At 35.1% G+C, this 25550-nt stretch overlaps 1 protein-coding gene across 3 annotated transcripts in view; it reads left to right on the forward strand.

Annotated features, from left to right (window-relative positions):
- The window catches only part of Elys (AT hook containing transcription factor 1 homolog), a 315674-nt gene that overhangs the window by 211252 nt on the left and 78872 nt on the right, over positions 1-25550 (forward strand). For 2 of the 3 annotated variants that reach the window (XM_090371873.1, XM_090371891.1), the window contains exons 25-28: positions 7199-7273; positions 10526-10663; positions 18828-19039; positions 22411-22491. In XM_090371873.1, the coding sequence (XP_090227999.1) occupies positions 7199-7273; positions 10526-10663; positions 18828-19039; positions 22411-22491 (506 nt within the window). The remainder of the gene's footprint in view (positions 1-7198; positions 7274-10525; positions 10664-18827; positions 19040-22410; positions 22492-25550) is intronic. The other variant, XM_090371882.1, reaches the window with a different exon arrangement.

The raw sequence follows: 25550 nt of genomic DNA on the forward strand, positions 1-25550 counted from the left end.
ACAAATTGCAGCATCTGGTGACTAGGCACCTGCGAGGTGATCTGATTGAGGTGTGTAAGGCTTTGAATGTTTTGAACAAGCTCAGTGCTGATGGAATTCTTCCTCTTGCTCAGATTACACACCTGAGGGGTCATAAATTCAAATTGAGGAAAGACAGTTGTAGAATAGATATGCAGAAATTTGCCTTTAGCCAGCTTGCTGGCTAAAGGCAAACTTTGGAATGGAAGGTTGCTGCTGGAACAACCTTCCATCTGTCGTGGAAGTTGATAGCTTAAATAAATTCAAGGAAGAACTGGACAAACTTTTGGAGCAAATGGTTGGGTGAAATGGGTAAGTTTTTATTTATTTATTTTTTTATTATTTATATATTTTTTTTTAATAAAACACGCCTGCGTGCTCTGGATTCATAATTTATTTATTTTTGTTACACAGAGCATTAAAATTATGATAAATGAATTAGCTTTCGGCTGGGTGGCAGCCTTCATCAGATTATTTCAAAGTATTTTAATCTGATGAAGGCTGCCACCCAGCCGAAAGCTAATTCATTTATCATAATTTTAATGCTCTGTGTAACAAAAATAAATAAATTATATATTTTTTTGTTGATGCTGTATAAGCTTGCTTTCTTGCATCATATGCCTTTACTAATGCTATTGCTAATACATGTGAAAGTCAGTGAGACAAATCTTTACAATGTTAAACGTTCCTTGGGCAACTGTGTGCAATCTTATTTTTTGGAGAGAAAACATGTGAGCATTCCAGCTATCTACCCAGGTCTGGCCAAGCTAGAAAAGGTTTACAGAAACAAATAGTATCTTTTAGAGGGTTATCAAGAAGATCAGTGTGGGTGTATTACTGCATTGTCTGCAGAGTTTAATGATTCATTTGAAAGTTTGGTCCCACAAAATAGTCCACATATATGCTATCCCGCAACTTGTGACAGCAAATGAAAGAGACATCTAGCTAAAAATAATTAATAAATACTAATTTATTAATATTAAGTGGGATTGATATCTATGTGGAGGATACGTTTTATAAGTTTTTGGTGATTCCTTCATTGATAAAAACATCTACGCACAACATATCTTGCTCTTCTCCTCATGCAAGGCTGTGACTAGTTCTCTGCTTTTACTAGGATGTCTTGCTCAGGTTCTCAGTTGTTGTTCCAGAACACTGCAGTGGTAGTCTTAGATTTGGATTTTAAAACTGCACCTGCTATTAGGTGTGCAGTTTTAAAATCCAAATCTAAGAATATGGAAACACAGATAACAGATGGCAACACATACTGAAAAATTTAAAGTTTTCACAAGTAACACTGAGGAAGTCAGTGGCACCCCCAGATTTCAAGAATTGAATATAGTGAAATAGTTCATACCTTACAAGTTATTGCCTTCAAGATAATTGCTTGGGCTTGCACACACTTTTACATATGTTTCTTCCAAGCACAGAAACATTTCTGGAAGTCATCTTCTGTAAGCCCTTTTAACACTTTGGTTGTTTTTTCTGAATGTCTTCAATGGACTGAAAATGGATTCCCTTAAGTACACTTTTCAGTTTAGGGAAGAGAAAAAAGTCACAAGCAGCTCTTCCTTTGAATATTTTCATGCAGCCTTGTGAGAACTTACTTCGATGTAGTATGGTTGATTGACAGTCTGATTTGGTGGGGCTTGTTCAGCCACAATAATTCCTTTAATATCAAAGAAAACAAGATGCATGGTTTTTATTTTTGATTTTGACATTCTTGACAAAACAATCTGGGGGATTGTTTTGTCTTCCATTGCATTGTGACTATCTTTTAGTTTTTGGGTCATATTGGAACGGCTAACTTTCATTACAAGTAATTACCGTACCTAGAAAGTCTGAATATTTTTCAGCTTTTTTCAAAACATCTTTACAAACTGATGAAGTCTTATTATTATTTGATCTTCATTCAAATTTTTGCTGCCATCTTGGCACACACTTTTCTCATTCCTAAATTTTCTGTTAAAATTGTCAAGCTATTTCTTTCTCCATATTGAATACTGATGCATAAAAATGACATTTCCATGGCATTTACTTTTAATCAGTGTCCTTACCCGGTCCACATTTTCAACCATTTTCATCAATGCCAGATGGCCTGGTCATTTAACATCTTCCGCATTCTCTCTTTCTTCTAAAAGCCTTTTATGCCATCCAAACATGCAAGCTCTTGACATTGTATCTTCCCCATCAACTTGATATAACAACTTATAACTCTCAGCTGGTGTTTTCTTTAGTTTTGTTAAAAATTTGAAGTTGATTTGTTCAGTTCTTTTGTGTGTCATTTTTCCACAAAAGTACAAGGTAACGAAAACCTATCTCAATGCAAAGTGAATGAGTGTGTTGAAATGTGGCTTTGTAGACAACTAGGGAAAGGTGTGAAGTCAACTGCTGTGCTTTTGCTTCACAGGTAGCACATGGCATGTAGTGACTGTGCATACAGTCTTGTTATTTAATATTTCTGGTGGATAAATATGCAAACATTTCATGTTTGCATATTTATCCACCAGATCATCAGTTCATTGCTTATTATCATTAGTCCCCACATGATTAAAAATGCTCTCTTTATCTTCCTTAAAATCTGACAATGTGTTAGTGACATCATTAATTGTTGCTCCCATCAGACAGCCTGTTTCTAGTCCATCCTATCCTTATTACAAAAAATATCCAATTTCCTAACAATGGAGTCTCCCAATATAAACTAAATCCTCTTGAACTAGAGCAATATGCATTTTGACTGTTCTGTTCTGAGTCCATATCAGGGCTGTATGGACCCCTGATACTCGGGTTCAGCTGTATCAGCCCTGATACTTGGGTTCCTGATGAGTTACAGTTTTATGTCTCTTGGGCAAGTGTCTGTTTCTTTAGTGACTCTAATTCATCTAGCTTAGCAGTGCACCAAGTTTTAATTTGAGATTGGTACATTTCTTATGTTAGGAACAAAGAAAATAATTGTCATTCGAGCTATGATTATCTCCTAGATTGGTCTTTGAATATGTGCCAGAGGCTAAAAAAAAGCAGTGAACTAGAGATTCGTACATCAAAATAAACATCTTTTTAAGGATGCATTTGGGAATCTTCTCTTTAAGTTTAGTTAAAACACAGGTACTCATCCCTGTCCATTACTGTCTTATAACATAACAACTTTTGGGTTATTTAAATGATGAAGTCGTTTTTCATGTTCTTGAAATTGTATTGTTTGCCAAATTTAGCATTCGAGCTATAGATGGACAATTCCTAATATATGACATAATTGTCACATTTGACTTAAAATGTGTAAAGACTTGAGTGAAGAATTTTTTCATTTCATTTTAAAGCAGAGCCAGCAACCTTTTACAATTTATGAACTACATAGAAAATAAATAAGAGATAAGGTATTCCTTAAGTGGAATGATGCATAGTTAAACTGTGTTGTTTGATGATAATATTCGATGGTGCTTTGGGAACAAAAAGAAGTTGCACGGGGCTAAGGCTAGTGAATACAGTGGGTGAGATAGTATACAGACATTTTTTGCTAGCCAAAATCTACTGAACAATGAGAGCTTTGTTGTTTGGTGCATTGTTGTGCAAGAGGAACCACTTGCCGTCTTCTCTATACTGAAGCCACACGTAATAAATTCTCTGTAACAAACGTTTAAAAATGTCCAGACGGTAGGCAGCAGTAACACTTATGGTCATTAGGCATGAACTCTGTGTGCACAATTCCCTTGCTATCATAGAAAGTGATGAGCATGGTTTTAATTTCAGCTCTTGACAAACTTTTTTGGCTTTGGAAGAGTTTGCTAACTTCCACTCCACACTTTGTACTGAAAACATCACATCCCGTCACCTAGTAGTGTGTTTTTTTTTTTTTTTTTTTAATGAAAACCCCAAACACGAACGGTATCAAAACCCTTAGTACCGTGCATGGGTTGTTGAAGGAGAAGTAGGGGGGGGGGGTTGACTGAAACTTTGCTCTAGAGACTAAACATGGGTTTCACCACTTCAAGCCTCCAATAAGCAAAGTGGTGGTATTTCACAGGTTGATGAAAGTCATCTGGCAGGTGCCAAGGGCCTGGTATCAGAAGGGTGCCATTGACAGGCCACATCAGTTTCGTGTCAAGTTATTTTGACATCTGAGGCTAACTAACGAAATGGCACTCCTAGATGTCGCATCAGGATTAGAGCAGAGAGAAATTTAATTTTTGCCAAATATTTTTAGAGGGCGATTCAAGCCTGCATGCATCCTTAAATCTGAATACATACTGTAGCAGTATAGATCTGTTTGCTGTCCAGAACGCAACTTTTGAGGGACTAATCAGGCGACCACTTCATTGGCACATGCTCGAATGCACAGCAGTTTGCAGTTCACGCACTGTGTACATTCTGCAATGCTGAATAAGTGTGAAGTTATAAATAATGTGTATATGGTGTTTTTGTGCTTGCTATATAAACAGGTAATCATGAATATTGTGATTTATAATTCAAATAAAACAAAAAAAGACCAATTAATTTTAGACATGTCACCAAAGAAAAGAAGCCGACTTCAGTATGGCATAGAAAGACTGCATAAAGAGGAAATTAAAAAAAAAAAAGACATTCTGCTCGTTAACAAAACTGGCTTAAATTTGAATTTTATTATTATTATTATTATTATCATTTTTATTTATTTATTTTATTTATTTTTTTGAACTGTACAAAATGTCAGAGATACTCGGATATTCAATTGCAGTGTCCATGTAAACAGAAATAATTTTATGGCAAAGTGTGGATGATTCACTTCAGCGAAACAACAGATGACCTCTTGTTGGAGTAAAGGGAAACCACTCTCCCCTAAATCTCTAACAGGGTGCTTACAATAGAAGGTTGATCAGAGCCTATTGTGCCAACCGGGCTAGCCAGGTGGGTAAAGTGCCTACCTGGCAACCCAAAGGTCATGGGTTCAAATCCCGCCTCGGACTTCGATCAGAGTAAAATGCAAAAACTTTGGGAGGTGCATTATGGCCACAGAAGCCGATGCGCCAACAACTAACGGAAAAAAAAAAAAAAAAAAAAGAGCCTTTTTTACGAATGTGGAATACCCTTGATCTGCCCACTGGCTATGGATATATAGAAAGTTGACCAGCTCGACTTCTCGGTATGTAGTAGTAGAGGCATGTGATGCAAGAAAGCAAGCTTATGTAGCATCAGCCAAAAAAAAAAAAAAAAAAAACCTATTTCTCACATCCATTCCCTCTAAAAGATCGTCCAAAGTTCCTCCTTGAATTTATTTAAGCAATCAACTTCCACAACGACAGATGGAAGTCTGTTCCAGCAATCAACTACCCACTGGCTAAAGGCAAACTTCTGCACATCTATTCTACAACTATCTGTCCTCAATTTGAATCTATGTTCCCTCAGGTTCTTAATATGAGCAAGTGGAAGATCCCATCAGCATTGAACCATTCAAGGCCTTATACACCTCAATCAGATCACCTTGCAGGTGCCTAGTCTCCAGATGCTGCAACTTGCAGAACTTAACATTAGTCCACAAAGAGCAGTGTCCATTGATTACCATTCTCTGTCTTTTCCCACTCAACCATCCTTTTATCCATTGTAGCAACTTGCCCTTAATGCCACTGCTCCAACTTGTACAGTAGTCTTCCATGTGCAACAGTATCAGAAGCTTTCCTGAAAACCAAGTATATGATATCAAAGTTATTTTTTGCATCCAGTTCCTTTGTAACCACATCATAGTATCCAATAAAATGTGGGACAGGTAATTGGATAGGTTTTACATGTAATACCAAGTTTGCAGATGGTAATCTCTTAAGCTAAAGAGATTACCATTGTGCTTAGCCACAGCACTATTGCCTAAATTTCTTGAAGGTCAGAGGGGCAAAACAAACAATGCATACCCAGTTAAGTCTCTCGTAATCTTGTATGGAAAATTTTCTTTGTTCTATGCACGCTATTTTAAATGAAGGGGAATTTAAAAAAAAAATTCGCTAAACAGAAAAATCTGGTATAAAGAAGTTGTTAAACAAAGGTCAGACTAATTATTATTATTTATTATGATAATTTTATTTACGCATCTTTTTATGACGATTTTACCAATTATCGTAAAATGGCACATAGCCATGAATTTGCCAAGGGCACCAAATACCTAGCTATGCCTCTGCCGTCACCTGTAATGGTCAAATTCAGGAAGTTGATCATTATAGGTGACGGCAGAGGCATACGTAATGATCAAATTCAGGAAGTTGGATTTGCTTTCAGCAACCTCAGTGAGTTCTCTGCAGGTTCAGCTTGTGCCTGTCATTGCCCGTCTGCTAATGAATGCAGAACAAACCATGCACAGACCTTCATTTTCTTCAAATCCTTGGTTATTATTTGTCCAGTGTTTTCCATATTAATGCACAGATCTGGAATTGTTCAGAGCACAGCACATTGGTGATTGGTAATGATTTCCCCCACCTTTTCAAACAACCATTAGAACCATTTTACTGGGTGTGGATGTTTATTGTCTTCCACGGGTGAAACATTTATGCCACTCGAACACGTGCACAAGACAGACAACTCTCTCCATACACTCTTGCTTTATCATTTGAAATGTTTCCACGTCACTTTTGCCCAGTCAAACACAAAACTTTATTTTTTTGCTCTTTGTTCCATTGTCCCTTCACAACATGGACGCAGGATAGATGTGCAGTTCAGCTTACACTATGTTCTGAAATGGTGGCAATTTCCACTGACCTTGGCTGCAATGGTTGAGGAAAAATCACCCTTTCATTTCATATTTACTTCTAGTAGAGGGCGGCACCAGCACTCATCTCATAATATCATTCTCATTTTCCAATTGCTGCACTGTGTAGGTTTTGAGTGCTTTATTATCTTTAATAAGATCTTAAGATCTGCATATTACAATGTTTTTTAAAGTATGGCTTTATTTAAATAAAATACTTTGGTTGTGAAGTACTGTAATTTTCATTAAAAATACATTTGAAGGAAATTTAAAAACAAAGTCAGGCAATAAATTGTTGAGATTTATGGCATCATATTTTTACTTCTATGCACTGTGATCAGTTATTTGCCAGACTATTTAACCTCTGTTAGAAATGGCTTTCCTTTTCATGCAGTAATTTGCTTTACATGATTTTTCTAAATTTATTTAAAAATGTCTGATTAGATCTATCATCTTAAAAATTTAATTTTTATGTAGGCTACCAGATAATGTTGAGATACCTACTCCATTTATTGGTACACCACTAGCTTTGGGCCAGGCTAAAAGAAAAAGGTATGTTTCTGGAATAATGTATGATTACGCTTTTATGGTTATAAATAAAATTCTAGCCATTATAATAGCTAGTATTTCCCAACTGTTTTAAATAGTAAATGTATAGTAAAACCCCATTACCATGAATGTATGGAATATTCAGGATGTCTAACATTCCTAAAAATAAAAGATAAAAATTTTAAAAAAAGATTGTTACGAATTGTAAATTGCTATGTTAAATTTTTATGAGAATAGCAGTTTATGAGAGAATAATTACTACTAAAAAATTAATAAGAAATTTAAAAAGTAAAAACAAATTCATAATTACAGGAATACCTCGCAGTTAATTCGCGCAGTTAATTCATGCCAAAAAAATACTGCGCTGATCGAGGTATTATTAGTATGTATTTTAATGTAATGCGTTCTGACAATTTGATTATATGGGTTGAGTTGTAAAAATATATAGGTGTTTGTTTACTATAAATTGATGCACATGAAATTCTTGCAAAAAAAGAAACTAAAATGATAAAAATGAAAAATACTAGTAAATACAGTACAAATGATTTTTATTGCATTATGTACATACCAAAAGAATATAAGTGAAGTATGTACTGTATCTTTATTTTGAAAAAAATAACTTATCAGCTTAGTCTGCACAGTTTTTTCTTCTTTTTATCTGCATACATCTCTTTATAACATCGTATGTCATTTTGCAATGCCTGCCTTACTTTCATACCTCGTTCGATGTTTGTATCTAGAAGAACACTCGGCACCATTACAGTTCTTCTTTTCACTCATATTTGCATATAAAGGTGTAACATTTTTAAAAAATAATCTTTAATAAAAATACACAGTGAAAAATATTTGTACAGGTTACGCACAATCAATGAACTCACCGCTCAGAATATAGAGTGTTTACTAATCTATCAAAGCTAGTAGAGTCCGTATATAATGGGAGTTGTGACAACAGTCAGCGTGGCCTTGAATCCATAATGCATTGGCATTATAATGCCAGCTGCGTGATGGCATTATAATACATACATACATATTAAATGTATTGGTGCATAATGCAGTTAATTATTTTTCAAGTTGTAAACCGCACTGTTCGAAACTGCACTATGTGAGGTATTCCTGTATACTGCTTAGGAAAGGGGGGTTTAATGGTGCATAAGCTGCTATGGCTGTAATGCTGGTTAGGAAATAAGTTTCTTTTTAATTTCCAGGATGGGCACTGGCATGAGGAGATATGAATGCTTATTTTTATGACAACTTTTAGAACAGCAATCAACATTTATGAAAAAAACGTAATTACAAAAGTTGGTACTTTTTTTTTTTTTTTGTTGCCAATTCAAATTTATGTGCCACCATGTGGATTTGAATTGGCAACATTACCTCTCAATAATACCTGAAAATAACAAACACTGCATGTCTATCAGTCTTCAGTAGAAAACTCCTCAACCTTGAAAGCCAAGAAAACATACTTGTTAAAATCAAAAGTGAAAACAACGTTGATTATCTGCTTTTATGTGTGTGGTACTGTTCATTGAATTGATCCTTGACAGTCAAACAGTTAATTAGTCTTGTTATTTTTAAATTCTGAAATTATTATGAAATTCTGTTCAGTGTGTAAGGAAAGACACACACACACACACACACACACACACACACACACACACACACACACACACACACACACACACACACACACACACACACACAGCTCAATCACCTTACTTTATTCATCACATTTGGTCCTCGGCAACTTATTTCTGTTTCTGAGTTGAAAAACAGTGAAAGGAAAAAGATTTTTCAGGTTACATTAAAGAAGTATTTTTTTCAACAGAAATAGAATCATTTGCTACTATTGTTGAAAAGTAAGTTTATTATAGAATTAGCAATGTTCTTAAAATGATTGTATAAATATTTTGAGAAAATGGTTATTAATAAATGAATTATAAATAAAGTAATTCAGTCACTACATTTCTGTTATTTATTAAATACAATAAAAATAAAATGCTATCCATAATGATTTGCAACTGGAATGTTGTCTAAATAAATTTGTGTGTATTGAGGGTAAAACGTAATATTGTTGTTCGTAATGAATTAATTAAATCTGAATAATATTAATTAAACCACATGATTTGTTTCAGCAAATCTTATTGTGTAAAAGGTGTTACATAAAGTAAGTTAAACTTCCACACAATAGAACTACTTAATGTCATTTTTGGATTCCTTATTCAATCCTGTCATTGGGCCTTGTCAGAAAGATTTGCCAACTGTTCCTAACTTTACAGAGTAGAAGACTCCTTTCCTCTCAGTCTTTTACCTTTTGCCTCAAAATCTTTCCTGATTAGGCATAATGACAAGATTCAATAATGAATCCAGAAACATAACCAATAACTAGATGGTTCTGTTGCACGGGAATTTAACTTACTTTATGTAATACTTTTTACATGATGAAATCCACTGAAACAAATCACATGGTTTAATTAGTGTTATTCACATTTAATTAATTATTTATTGAATTAGGCTTTCATGTAAAGCAATATGTATGTTTTGAGGACTCTGTTTCAGTTTTAATATTTAAAAAAAAAAAAAATGTAGAACTATGGTTGGGCCAGAGAGAATTAGCTTACCTAATATCAGCAGCAAAACAGTTATCGAACTTTAAATTCATCAGATGTGTAAATGTTACAATGTTTACTATAAATTTAAATAGTTGTCATTTTCAGTTTTCATTAAATTGTTGTAATTTATAATTTTCATTAATTAGTTGTAATTTGCAAATTCATTAGAAACCTTTCCCAATTGTAATCTTAACTCATCATTATGTTTTATATAATTGATATGTTTTGAGGACCCTGTTTCAGTTTAAAAAAAATAAATAAAAATGTAACACTGTGGTTGGGCCAGAGAAAATTAGCTTACTTAGTGTCAGTTAAGGTTGCAATGGCAAACCAGTGGTTGAATTTTAAATCCACCAAATGTGTAAATATTACAAGATTTATAGTTTTCATTACTAAGTTGTACTTGGCAATATATTACAATTTTAATAAATTAGTTGTAATTTGTAAATTCATTTGAAACCTTTCCCAGTTGTAACCTTAACTCATATCATGTGACCTTGTATTATTTAGCTATTTTTACAAATGATATGAGTTGTAATATTATGTCATACAGGATGCGATGGTCCACTTTTCTGTGGACCATCCTGTATTACATAATATGGATATTCATAGATATTGTGATTATATTTCTTTCTTTTCTGTTTAGCAGTGCTTCAGAAGTGATATTTGCTACTCCGTTAGCAAAACGTCAGGGTCATGCTGTAGACCATGAATTCACATCACCATCAAAAAGATCAAGATTTACAGATGCCAATCCTTTCAGGGTTATGGAAGTTGATAGAAAGTAGGGATTTTATGTACATTTAGTTTTTTTTTTTTTTTTTCATTCAGATCTTATTTTATTTATTTACTTACTTATTAAGAACATAAATAACAGAGCATTTTAAGCCCTACTTATAGTGCATGGCATTTACATCAAGCTTGAATATGCAATATGCTTGATGTAGCTTAAAGACCAGTGCTATAATTTTTAACTTTTTTTTGGTAGTGAGTTTTCTGTGATATGAACTTCTCTTTGTTGAAATATTTTACTTTATGAAAATTCCACATTTATCCAGCGTACAAGTGATTTTATGCATTACTGGTGATATGCCCTGGTGGCACGCTTGTGTTCATTTCAGTGCTGAAGCTTTATGTCATGATTTGACTGCAGGAAGTGAACATCTTCTTTGTGGTCAGATTATGACACTGGGGGAGGGGGGGGGAGAGAGAGAGAGAGAGAGAGAGAGAGAGAGAGAGAGAGAGAGAGAGAGAGAGAGAGAGAGAGAGAGGGAGGGAGAGAGAAGATGCTGATCCCACAAGAAGTTGTAATTCTGGCTAATGGAATTGTCAGAGAAACAAGAAATTCACTGTTTAATTAGGATAAACAGAATAGGATTGGGATATATCTGCCAGAGATCATTAATGATATTAAAGAACATCTTCAGTTATCGTTTAAGGGAACAAAAGGTGATAATGTTATGAATATTAGTATCGTGATATTAATCATTGGCAGTCTGAGGTGTTTATTTGAAGGTATAAGGTGATGTTGAGAAAAAAACCACAAGTTAGAACTTAGTGTAAGAGAATTTGGAATTTTAGCCAGATATAATAAGCAGTAGTTTTATATCCATTGCCTTATCAATCATTTCCAGCCAGTTGAAGTTTTGTAGGACTCACAAGGTAAAATTTTTCTCATCATGGGCTGCACTTATTTACAGAAGGAAACTGCTTTTCTAAAGATGGATTACACCAATAGAAAAGATGATAGGAACGTCTCTCAAGAATATTTCCTGATGCTATTGAGAAAGACTTGAGTGTTTTGGAAAACTATGACTTGGAGGCTACATTAATGGCAGTAATTAAAATCAAAAGGGGCTATGAAGCCCAATACGTTCTATTATTATAAGCCTTAAATTATAGGTGAAAACCTCATACCTTTTTAGTAGGACTGTTAATCTCTCAACGCTCAGTCGGGAATGATTATAATATGAACTTACCCCCCCCCCCGATGCATAGTCATAAATAAATCAAGTTAGAATAGCTATTAATTAAAATAATCATGCCTTCAACTCTCGTATCACGTCAAGCGAATCAGAAAGAACCACGGAAAGACGGCGGCCACCAATCAACATCACATGCCACCATGAGAATTGAAAAACAATTGTCGCAAAAACCTAAAAACGAAGAAACAAATAAATATCCATTAATTCACAAATAAATTAAACTTTTTAACTTCTAAGAGACCACCTTATTCGGTTTGTTACCATGTTCACAAGAAATACAAAAGTGATTCGCGAATGATATCCCCCCTGTTTTATATAAAATTAACGACACCTGACACGAGATTATTTATATAAACCAATGTATGAATTACTATTCATGCATGCGCATAAGCATCCACAAGTCCAAAATATTATAAAGTCTGCATATATTAATAGAGTTAACATTTAATCTCCTGTTGACTAATGTTTCAGCAATTAATAATTTAAAATATTCCTGCTGTTTATTAAGAACCTTCAATTCATTAAAAAGGAACACATGTCCATCAGTGATTGCATGGTGCTGTATCCTTACTGAAAGTAAATTTTGGGTCAAGCCAACATAAGTAGAATTGCACAAACCACAAGAAATATTGTAAACAATATTGTGAGCTTTCATGGTAGGAACTGCATATGTCCTATATTTCAAGACGGCATGGAGCTTACTCATGGGTTGTGGAACAATCTTAAATTCAGTGTTCTTAAATATGTTAATAAATTGTCACCAATGCTGTATATACGGAACTTTAATAAAATGTTTGTGATCTGCCCTGTCATTTGTTGTGCCCATCTCCAATTTATTTTTCGCCTGTTGACTAATCTGCATAATGGTACCTAATGAATAACCCCTATTTAAAAATCTTTTTATCAGTTCTGTGAGCTCATACAATAAGGATGCTTGAGTGGAGCTGTATCTATATGCATTATGAAACTGATTAAAAATAATGCTCCTTTTATACGTAAAATGGTGTTAGCTCGAACGGTGCAAAAATTTTCCAGTATTCGTTGGCTTCCTATAAATTTTAAAAAATATGTTTTCATTTTAAAATCCCTTAAAGCTAGGACTAATGTAGTACCAACTCTTTTCGGACAGGTCAAACTTCATAAAATAGGATATCCTATTAGACCTATTGTTTCTTACAGAAACACAGCTTTCGCATCGCTCGCGGCATACCATTACAACATTATTAAACATTTACATTTAACATTCAAGTTTAGTTTAAAGAATTCAGAGATGTTATTCAACCAATTAAAAGAAAAAACGCTAAATGAAGATGACGAATTATTCTCTTTGGATGTTGTTTCCTTGTACACCAATGTACACGTAGAACATGCCTTTGATGTAATATGGGACCTTATCAATGATCATACAATTTGTTTAAACATGTCAAATTTACCCAGAAATGAAATATTTTATTTGATTAAATTTCTTGTACAAACCAGTTATATTAATTTCCAAGATAAAATATATAAACAGATATTCGAGTTACCGATGGGACTTAGCTTGAGGGGATTGATTGCTGAAATTAAATAAGATCGAGCAGGTATACTTAATGCCACATCTCCCTAATATAACATTCTACGGTAGATATCTTGATGATATCTTAATAATTACTAATAAATATATAGTACAGAAGGTCCTGGATACATTTAATAACATTCGTACTCGACTTAAGTTCACTCTATAACTGGAAATCCCGCATCACGAATCCATAAATTATCTAAATTTTACTTTAACCAGGGTTAATGAAAACATTTTTTAAAATTTATAGGAAGCCAACAAATACTGGAAAATTTTTGCACCGTTCAAGCTAACACCATTTTACATATAAAAGGAGCATTATTTTTAATCAGTTTCATAATGCATATAGATACAGCTCTACTCAAGAATCCTTATTGGATGAGCTCACGGAACTGACAAAAAGATTTTTAAATAGGGGTTATTCATTAGGTACCATTATGCAGATTAGTCAGTCAACAGGCGAAATATAAATTGGAGACGGGTACAACAAATGACAGGGTGGATCACAAACATTTTATTAAAGTTCCGTATATACAGCATTGGTGACAATTTATTAACATATTTAAGAACACTGAATTTAAGATTGTTCCACAACCCATGAGTAAGCTTCATGCCGTCTTGAAATATAGGACATATGTAGTTCCTACCATGGAAGCTCACAATATTGTTTACAATATTTCTTGTGGTGGGTGCAATTCTACTTATATTGGCTCGACACAAAATTTACTTTCGGTAAGGATACAGCAGCATGTGGCATGTTAAGGCAGGTAGGACGGCTGCCTCTGAGCTTGCATATCATGCAATCACTGATGGACATGTGTTCCTTTTTAATGAATCGAAGGTTCTTGATAAACAGCAGGAATATTTTAAATTATTAATTGTCGAAACGTTAGAAATGAGATAAATGTTAACTCTATTAATATACGCAGACCTTATAATATTTCAGACTCATGTACGCTTATGCACATGCACGAATAGTAATTCATACATTGGTTTATATAAATAATCTTGTATCAGGTGTCGTTAATTTTATATAAAACGGGAGGATATCATTCCCGAATCACTTTTGTGCTTGTGAACACGGTAAGAAACCAAATAAGGTGGTCTCTTAAAAGAAGTTAAAAAACGGTTTTAAAGTTTAATTTATGTGTGAATTAATGGATATTTATTTGTTTCATCGTTTTTAGGTTTTTGCGACAATTGTTTTTAAATTCTCATGGTGGCATGTGACGTTGGTTGGTGGCCACCATCTTTCCGTAATTCTTTCCGATTCGCTTGACCTGATATGAGAGTTGAAAGCATGATTATTTTAATTAATAGCTATTTTAACTTGATTTGTTTATGACTATGCACAGGGGGGGTAAGTTCATATTATAATCATTCGCGATTGAAAACCTCATACCTAAAAAGGTATGAGGTTTTCACCTATAATTTAAGACTATTAATGGCAGTTAATAGCAGAGGTAGTTAAATCTTGCACTTCTGTGAACATTCCTGTGAACCCTATCCAAATCCTGTTGTAATGTATACCATGTAATTACCTAGATGGTATGTGTTACAGTCAAAGCAAATAAGACATTCTCATGTGTTTGTACATTCATTGTATGTCAGAGGAAGCCATGTATGTCTTGTTCTTCCATACTCTCACATAAGGGAATCACAGAATGTCTTTGTTAAGGGGAGGTCAGACTAATCTAATTAGCTAGTACAAGATTATCACTAAAGAATCGAATGCAAAGAATAATTTTGACATTGTTTACTTAGATTCTAGTAAAGCTTTTGATACAGCCCTACATACACAGCGTGGCATTGGGGCAAGTTGAGGTGATTAAGTGAGTTACAAATGGCCACTTCTCTTCTTGGATTAACATTGTGAGTGGGATCTCACAGGGTTTGATGCCCTGTGAGACTCCTGTGGCTCCTTACTGTTAACTAATATTTATTAATCTGGCATGGCAAATTTTTTTACAAGTAGTTGCACACTTGGAAAATGTAACTCACATTTTATAACTTTAAATAACCTTAATTTTTATAAATGATATTGATGAAGGTATTCAAGAGAGACTGTAAAAGTTTGCTGATAATTTGAAGGTGGGAAGAATAGTTAGCAATTTGAGCTAGGCTATATTGCTTTAAAACAACATGTATTGGTTGCACATATTGTATGAGAAGCTTCTTAATGCTTGTAAATGTAAGATATGATATGGATTTCTATTCCCCATTTGGGGAACAGAAATCTTAGAGTCACATATAAGTTTAGGGGAGAGTAGCTAAAAGTGGTTCATAATGAAAAAGACTGGTCTTGTAATTCAGTCTGACATGAAATTTTCCATGCCGTGTAAACAAGCAGCTAGGAAGGCACATGGTGTTTCGTCCATGATTTATAGAACCTTTGCTAGTAGGAAGATCATCATTATCCCTTTATATAAGATGATAGTTAGACCATATTTGAAATATTGTATTCAGGTCTGGGCCGCACCTAAAAAAGCATAGAACTTTGATAATTTGCACCCTGTGACAGTTTAAAACACTATATAGCCTCTGTCAACTGGGTAGATTGCTTAAGGAGGGTGAATACATTAGACTGTTATGAACTGTCTTTAAAGCAATGGTCATAGAAGTCATGAATGTATATATATATATATATACCATTAAAAAAATATAGCATTAGGAGTATGCTGAGATTCATAAATACAGGGCTGGCCAGGCTATTCGAACAGAAAAAGATGCTGTGGAAAAGTTAGAGTGATGAAAAGTACTGGAACCTTTAACAGTACTTATTGATCTATAATTGTACCACAAAGAACATGGACAATAAGGTATTCACATATGTGAATACAGATATGAGGAAAGAATCAGGTCAGAACCTTGCATAATGGATGCAGGAAAGTCTAAGATAACCTAGCTGGTGTTGCAGATGAATTGAACAGGTACTTTGCATCAGTATGTATGAACAAAAGACCCTTCAGAGAGAGCAGAAACTGCAAGTGAAGATGGGAAGCATGAAATTAGTGATATTGAAATTCAGATTATTTATTAGGAAAGCTTTTGAGCCTGAAGGTGAGTAAGGCTTGCAAAGTTGATAGCACATATCGAGTAATTTTGAGGTGGGTGGCATTGCATTATTAAGATTAATTATGGAAGCATCACTGGACTCAGGAGAGATTCCTTTGAATTAAAAAAGTGGCATGTGTCACCATTGCACAGAGGCATTTAGCATTAGCAAGGGCACATGATGCAAGAAAGCAAGCTTATATAGCATCAGCCAAGAAAAAAATCAAATTTCACCCATCCACTCGCTCCAAATGTTTGTCTAGTTCTGCCTTAAATCTGTTTAAGCTATCAACTTCTACAATGACAGATGGAAGTTTGTTCCACCAGTCAACCACCCGCTGGCTAAAGGCAAACTTCCGCACATCTATCCTATAACTGTCTTTGCTCAATTTGAATTTATGCCCTCTCAGGCGATTATTCTGAGCAAGAGGAAGGATCCCATCAGCAATGAGCATGCTCAAACCATTCAAGGCTTTATACACCTCAATCAGATCACCTTTCAGGTGCTTAATCTCCAGACCCTGTAATTTGCAAAACTTAAGCCTTTCTTCATAAGAGCAACCCTTTGTTCCATTCACTAATCTTGTTGCCATTCTCTGTACTCGTTCCAACAGCTCTACATCCTTCTTAAAATGAGGCCTCCAGACCTGTATATATATACAGTACTCAAGGTGTGGCCTGACCATTGCCTTATACAAGGGGATAATCACCTCCTTATCCCTGCTAGAAAAATTCTTGTATAACATTGACAAGACACCATGAGCTACTCTTGCAGACCGTCTGCACTGCTCAGAGAACTTCATATCTGCCTGCACAATTACCCCCAGGTCCTTTTCATTGTCTACCACTGTCACTGTAGTATCACTCAGTTGATACGTTACTCTGGGGTTACTGCTTCCCATATGCAGTACTTTACATTTGTCTTGACTTGGCGCATTATAGCCTTAGATGCTAATGCGCCATAAAACAAACAAACAAACAAACAAAAAAACTTTACATTTGTCAATGTTAAACTTCAGTTGCCACCTCTCAGCCCATCTGCTCAACTTTTCTAGATCCTGTTGCAGCAGCATACTGTCATTAGTGTCATTAACAACCCTGCTGACCTTCGTATTTTCTGCAAACTTGGACATTAAGTCTGATATACCATCATCAATATCATTAATGAATACAGAAAACAACAATGGACCCAACACTGAACCCTGGGGGACTCCACTATTAACATTAGTCCACAAGAGCAGTGTCCATTGATTACCACTCTCTGTCTTCTCCCACTCAACCATCCCTTTATCCATAGCAGCAATTTGCTTCCAGTGCCACACTGCTCCAATTTGTGCAGCAGTCTTCCATGTGCAAAAGTATCAAAAGCCTTTCTAAGGTCCAAATATATGATATCAAACTTATTCTTTGCATCCAGTTCCTTTGTGATTACATCATAGTATCCAATCAAATTGGTCAAAAAAGACTTCCCCTTAACAAACCCATGCTGTGTCCAAGCTATAACTGAAGTCTTGTCTAGATGATCCTGCAATGCTTCTTTATCGAATTTCCATCTTTATTGAAACCATTGAAGCAATGCCTTCTCAACGTTTGTAACCTCGCACTTTCTAAAAAATTTTTTCAGCTTTTTTTTTTCCAGTGCCAATATGTAAACATCTTTATTCTTCCACGATGTCGATACACTTGAAGAGGACAAAGAAAACCTTTTACACGTTTCAACATTTTTTGCACCACTTTCTATCTCATGAATAATTTCGACTTTTTCTCGAATCAAGAGACACTCTCTTTTGTTAGTAGACATGTTTCTGAAGGAAGGGTTTGCTTCTGACTGATTTTACTTTAAAATGATAAAGTGATCTGCATACAAAGTTCTTAGAAGTCCTGAAATGCATACAACATTCTTAGAAGTCCCAAAACAAATTTATGGTTCAGTGAATACAAGACAATCTGTAAATAAGGTAATGCGACAAGTGGCGTGCCAATGCACTATTGTATAGTCCCCGTCCCCAGAGGACAAGGTCATAAACCGGCCACTAATCTGGTGCAGGTGGGCATAAAGATAAGTCGCCCTTTTCATTTTCGTCTATTTGAAGAATTGGGTTTTTTCTGACTACCCGAGTTACCAAAATTTGTTTGGTATATCTGTGTAGTACGCTCGTTATAACAGTGAGTGATTGTATGGGAATACACATAAATTAAAATTATTATAGCGTTTTTCTCATTACAGCTGTGATCTCATTATTTCCTTGCTCGTTATAACCAAGTTTGACTGTAGTTCAAATTTCATCAGTTTAGTACATATTTACCACCTTTAATATATTTAGTCCATTCATTACCCTGTATATTCCTAGGTGGAGTCGCAAACGTTCTGTTGGAGACGCACAATCACTGCTTCAGACACCTCCTATATGTAGAAAGTCACAGTCAGCTCATGCCAGGGAGTCTTATACTAGTCCAGGAATTACACCACAGTCTATCTTGAAAGTTCGAAACTTTATACAGAGATCTTCTAGTCCACCTGGTTCACAGCATACTCTCTCTACCACTCCAGATAATTTCAGAGGTAAGCATTTACTGTTGACTACTTAGGCCTTGTTGTCTCAGGAGTATTAATGTGCAGTAATGCCTCCATAGCCGAGTGGTCAGGAGCGGGAGTGCAGTAGCACACACTCCTTGAGTAGACCAGGGTTCAAGCCCCTGACTGCTAAATACGGTTGATCTGCCAACCTGCACTGGACCAGTGTGGCAGATTATGGTCCATTTCCCTCAACATGAATTGCTGAGGAGGCTTCCATCCTGCAGTGGGTTGATAATAGCTGCAGTTCAATGGGGAAGTTTAGATATATAGTGAAAAATGGGTGCGACCACCTAAATTCATTATCTGTTCAATGTAGGTAGTGCAACTATTTTGACCAGGTTAAAACTTCATTTATTTTTTACGTATACAGTAAAACCCAGATAAGAAATTCTCACATAAGAAGTTTTCCCTTATACCAGGTTTAATTTCTTAATTCCCAGTTTCAACTCTATATATTGTAATGTATTATTTTCTGCATAAGAAGTTTCCCAGGTAAAAAGCTTTCCCACATAAAAAGTTCGTCATAAAGAATACACAGTGTATTATTATAATGACGTTTTCCTATTTAATACATTTTTTAAATTTAGAAATTCTTTATTTTTTGTATTAAAAAATATTAAACAATATAAGCATTTTGGTAATCGAACAAGTTAGTGCATAGCATCATTTTAGTTCATAGTAAACCAGCGAAATAGGTGAAATGGCATCGTTTTCTACATATCATATTGCGAATGCCTTTACAACAAGTTGCTCTGATATTGCATTACCTCCAGTAAGCAACAGTTCGCCACTGGAGAAGACTAATGTTACTTATTCTCCCTAGGTGGCGGTGGTATCCACCGAGAATCCTCTGGTGAAGTGTATCCTATTCGAGGATTCACTGTCGAAAGTAGTTCAATATCAGGGCAACTCATTGCGAAGGCATTCACAATATGAGATATAACAAAAATTATGCCATTTCACCTACTTCAGCAATTTACTACAAACTAAAATGATACTATGCACTACCTTGTTCAATTAGTGAATTTTCTGTAGTCAGAGGCTTTTGTTGCTAAAACCTCTTTAGCATAAACATTTTGATATAATGGAAGTGACATATTACAGTTGTTTTCATCAATATCCATTTATTTATTTCGGTATGATGTGATCAATACACGAAGGAACCAGTTTTTTCTTGCTTCCTTCGTGTATCGTGGCCGGGATATCCAACCAACCAACCGGTTGGTTTGGTACCATCATGATATCCAGCCCGAGGCGGGAATCGAACCCGCAACCTTTGGGTTGCTAGGCAGGCACTTTACCTACCCGGCTAGCCCGGTCGGCATCAATATCCATAATTGGATACATCAACCACATTAAGCGTAAGTTGTGAACAGCTCTGAATTACTTAGTGGATTGTTGATCTGTCTTATTGTAATTGTGACCTTTTAAGGTATGTTGAAACTCCAAAGGAGCTCATTCTTCCAACTTGGTATTGAGTTTAGTGAACAGAACGTTAATCAATTAGAGATCCTCAGTTTAAAAATGTTTCCCATAGGCAAAGTAAAATATTTATAAATTCTGAAATAGTACTTAAAAATTATCTTTAACTTATGTATGTGTATCTTTTCATTTTTATTTGTGTAGTTAATATTTCATACCCTTAAGGTCATTTTCCCTTGTAAGAAGTTCTAAACCTACACTCCCTTGGAAAACTTATATGGGTTCTATTTTGCTATTTCAGTATATAAAATAACATAGAACTGCATTAAAACTTTCCTAAATAGCAATTGAAGTACTGCAGAAAGGAAGCACATATCCATAGAAACACTGTAATGGATTGAAGGATACTGGTGTGGAAATGAGGCGAAAAAACAGAATAAGAAGAAAATAATGTTGATCAGTTTGTTGGTTGTTAGGCTGCTGTGTAAATCGTAAAAAGGAGGAAATTATGTATGTTCACAAATTTCATCAGCTATTTCTCAGTTTAATATGGAGATTGAAGGGGTGGGGGCGAAACAGATGCCCTAATCAGAAGAGAAGGTCAAAATGTAGGCATTATCTTTTCTTTTCTTTTTGTGTGTAATTGTTACAGTATATTACAGTAAAAAAAACTCAAAAATCCAAAATGTTCTTAATATTTCTCTGAGGATGGCCAACTGTACAAGGGCAGAGGAAAAAACAAGCTGACTGAGCCTAAAAAATGCACCACAGGTGCCATATTGATGTTCCCTATATTCCAGTCTTTTCCTGTTTTACATATTTCCTAGACTACATCATTGTTATTGTGTATTTGTAAATATAAAACCATTCATTTTACAAAACATTCAATACTAGTTTGCAGTATATTACTTAATAGTACAGTAGTATGTATTTAGTTTTTAAGGCAATTCAATTACTGAAATCATATTGCAATATTTATATCTCCAATTAAAAAATATTGGACAATCTCAACACCCATACTGGAGGCAGCATTTGAACCAATGACCTTTGGTTTGGTTTAATGATGCCAACTATCATTCTGTGCATAGTATAGGGATCAGAGCCACTATATCTAATTAAAATAACCATTTACTCCTGAATACTTAGCTATATGTATATAACTTTCGAAAAATTGGAAGTTTTAAAAATCTAGAATATGCTGGACCTATGAGGTTCTACTGTATTTTCTTTTTTTTTTATGATTTACCTCTCCCAGTCAACATTGTTTCCTACCATTTTCTTTTCTTATACCACAGTGGTTATTAATATTAATAAAGTCAAACTGATGCAAGGAATTTGCAAAATGAAAAAAAGTCAGCTTTCTAGTACAATAGCTTCTTTAATTTAAATACATTTTGCTTAGTTTGTACCACCTATGAAAGAAAAAAAAAAAAATACCTCCTATTATTATTTAATTTATTCAAGCATTTCAAAGTCTTAAATACTTCAATTAAGTCTCCATACAAATATATGATCTTGAGATTTTGCAGCTCACAAGAGCAGCTCTGCCATTCTTTCACAGTTTCGTGCACTTTGCGCTCCTTCCTTTATATCAATAACTAACCTTGTTCCTGTCTGTTCCTTTCCAGCACATCCACATCCTTCCTGAAATAGAGACCCCCTGGATACAGTACTCAAGATGTGGCCTGTACTGGATTAATTATGTCATTATCACTATGGAAAAATTCCTGTACAGCATAGATAAAGCACAATGAACTGTTCTGACATATGGTGTTTATTGACACATTTGGGAAATGTCTTAATTCAGTTTTGTTCTATTTATATTGGTATTACCCAATTTGTTTATAGTTGCGGTGCCTTATCATAATTTCAGTTTAATTATGCTTTTATAATATTTGATCCACAGTATTGATCCACTGTGTTCTTATTTTCAGAAAGCTCAGAACCATTACTAGAGGAAGAGGAGGAAGTGGATGTTGGGAAACCAGAAGATACCTACACACCTCTCTCCAAGGGTAAATTCTTAGTAATTTTCTTTCGATAAATTATAAATCACTTATATTTTGTTTTTAATTTTGTTACATATTTTTATGTGTGCAGAGAAATTTAAGAGTAGTTCTGATTATACAAGTAATAATGCAATGTACTTTTAATATGAATCAGTAAATCATTTTTAGTGTTGAAATAACTGAGTTGGGAGAGTACTGGAATGAAGATCCAGAAAGCTCTAGTTCATTCCAAGGTTCATTTTTAGACCTCCAGAGCATCTTTGGATTCAAAAGCCCCTACAGATTGGAGATATGCAAATGCCTGTACTATTCACAGGGGTGGCTCAAAGGTAGAAGTTGAGTATAGCTACACTCCTGTAACCTTGATAGGAGTGGAGCTAGAAGACAGTGACAGAATGGGTGTTAAAGTTGAGATCATGCCTGAGCAGTCAGATTAGCTGCTTTGTGGTTGTTACAAAGGAACTGAATGAAGAGTAATTTTTTGATCATATACTTAGATTTCAGTAAAGCTGTTCCACATGAATTGTATAAATTGGTGCAGTGTGACATTAGTGGTGAATTACTACCGTGCATAAAGGTATCGTTAAGTGTTTGGAGACAAACTAGTTATAAATGGCCACTGCTCTTTGTGCACTAATGTTATGAGTGTGGTACTACTGGGTTCAGGTGTTGAGTGTTTTTAATATTTATTAATGATATTGATGTGGGAATTTCAAGTTCGATGTTGAAGTTTGCTGATAATATAAAGGGGGACATAGTTAGTGGTTAATAACAGCAGTCTGGGTATACTACTTCAGGAAAATCTAGAAAAACTACACTGAAAATGGTAATTGAGGTTTAACATTGATAAATGCAAGATATTGCTTGTGAATAGCAGTAATTCTGAAATAACATACTATTTGCAGCAGTACAGATAGGCTTCTAGAACAGCTCATGGAGCTCTGTTAATGATATACAAGAACTTTTCCTGCAGGGAGGACAAAGGTGATTATTCCACTGTACACTAAAGCAATCATTAGGCCACCTGGTGTTTGGAAACCCCATTTTTTGAAGGTGTGAATAGATGTGGTTGAAATGGTGCAGAGAAAAGGAACAAAATTATCTGGAGCACACAAAGCTATTCTTACCAAGAAAGATTCGGGTTGTATAAATTGCAGTATCTGGGAACTAGACATCTGCGTGGCAACCTTGTTAAAGTGTATAGGAGCTGGGTATATTCTTGCCGTGTGTATGCCATATCCAAAAATTTCATTACTTCATTCAACATGTCTTTGCTACCCTTTTGTATTACTCAAAACATCATGAATAGTCAAACTAACAGAACAAAGTTATCTGCAAAGCATCTAAACCTACCAAGCACTTCCCCATTCATTTCACAAATATATATAATCTCAGTTCCAATCTCATTGATGCCAATTTTGACTTACAGTCTGCCAAGCTGCACTTACTTTTTCTGACAGAATCCGAATTATCAGTTGATTCAACCACTGTACATCTCAGTTGTTCTAATTATTCACTGTATGATTCTTTTCACTTCAAAGGTGGTACTTGTGCATATGCCTGCTGTGATATTACCTGTCAGAGACAGTAATTTAGAATCAGTTGATCTTCTCTGGCTTAAAACTTCCTTACCCCATTCTCTCAGATTCATCAGTTGCTTCTGTCTTTCTCCCAACTCCGCTAATCACTTGGAACTCTTTGACTTGGCACAGTATAGCCTCAGATGCTGATGCACCATAAAACCACTAAATAAACAAACTTCCTCCCTTTCAAATTTGACCATCTCCAGTCCAACTTTCTTAACAGTGAGGTTAATTTTCCTTGGGGGTTTTAATATTCACAACTCCTGCTGGCTTCTATTTTCTAGTCACATGGACCCAGCTAGTCGAGATGCTGAAGCTTATGCAATTACTAATGGCCCCACTCAGATTGTGCATTTACCTACCATAATACCAGACAATCCTAATCACATAGCCAACACTCTTGTCAAAATGACAAACAACCCTTCCAACTATACTGTTGAGTTGAATGGCCCTCTAGATCCTCAAATCACAACTTGGTGATGGTTTCTTCTCCAATTGAGCCTTTTTCTCATGGCCATTCTCAATCTCATGGTTGGCATTACAAGAATGCAAAATGGGATTGTCTGCAAGATTTCTATTCTTCTTTTCTGTGGTTGGATTACTGTTTAAAATCTTCTATTAGTGGCTGCTCAGATTGCATCAGTGAAATTCTTTTTGTGTGAATGAAATCACTTATTCCACACTCCACCTTAAAATCTCATACTTTATGTAAACCTTGATTTTCCAATAAATGCCAAGGACTGTTCAAGATAAGAATGTTGCATACCACAACTGGCTTGCATTCAAATATCCAGGAACTGCCTATACTCCAAAGCATACAGCTATTGTAAAGCATTTATTAATCAGTCCAAACTAGATTTTGAATAGGCTAAGAGTAGAAAACTTGCATCTTGTCCAAATGGTAGTTGAGCATTCTGGTCACTTGCCAAAGTTATTGGCTGCAACTTTTGACCATCTCTTCTCCCATCTCTGTTAAAATCCAATGTTTCTATTGCCACCTCAACTAAAGATAAAGCTAACACCTGCTGGTATCCTACTTTTCTTCTAACTCTTATATCAATGATCTTGGTAAACTGCCTCCTACCATTTCCAGAATACTCCATTCAGTGCTTCCTGTAGTCTTCTGTCAAAAGGATGTCAGAAGAATTTTGAACATTTCTTGATGCCAAGAAAGCACCAGGTTCATGATGATATTTCTCCACTTGTTCTCAAAACCTGTGCTGTGAGCTTACTCTTATCTATGTCACCTTTTTTATACTTTCTTATTCCACTGGTGTTTTTCCCTTTGCTTGGAAATTTGCTCACATCCAGCCAGTTCCTAAAAAGAGTGACAAATCAGTCCCATCTAATTGTCATTCTATTGCATTTACTTCTACTCTCTCTAAAGTAATGGAGAAATCCATTAACTGCAAACTCCATAGACTTGACACGTCATGGCCTTAGTTGTCCTTGCACCATAAAAACCGAAATCAAATCAAAATC

The sequence above is a fragment of the Mastigoproctus giganteus genome, chromosome 1 (assembly GCF_048544385.1).
Source record: "Mastigoproctus giganteus isolate SK-2022 chromosome 1, ASM4854438v1, whole genome shotgun sequence".
Taxonomy (NCBI): Eukaryota; Metazoa; Arthropoda; class Arachnida; order Uropygi; family Thelyphonidae; genus Mastigoproctus; species Mastigoproctus giganteus.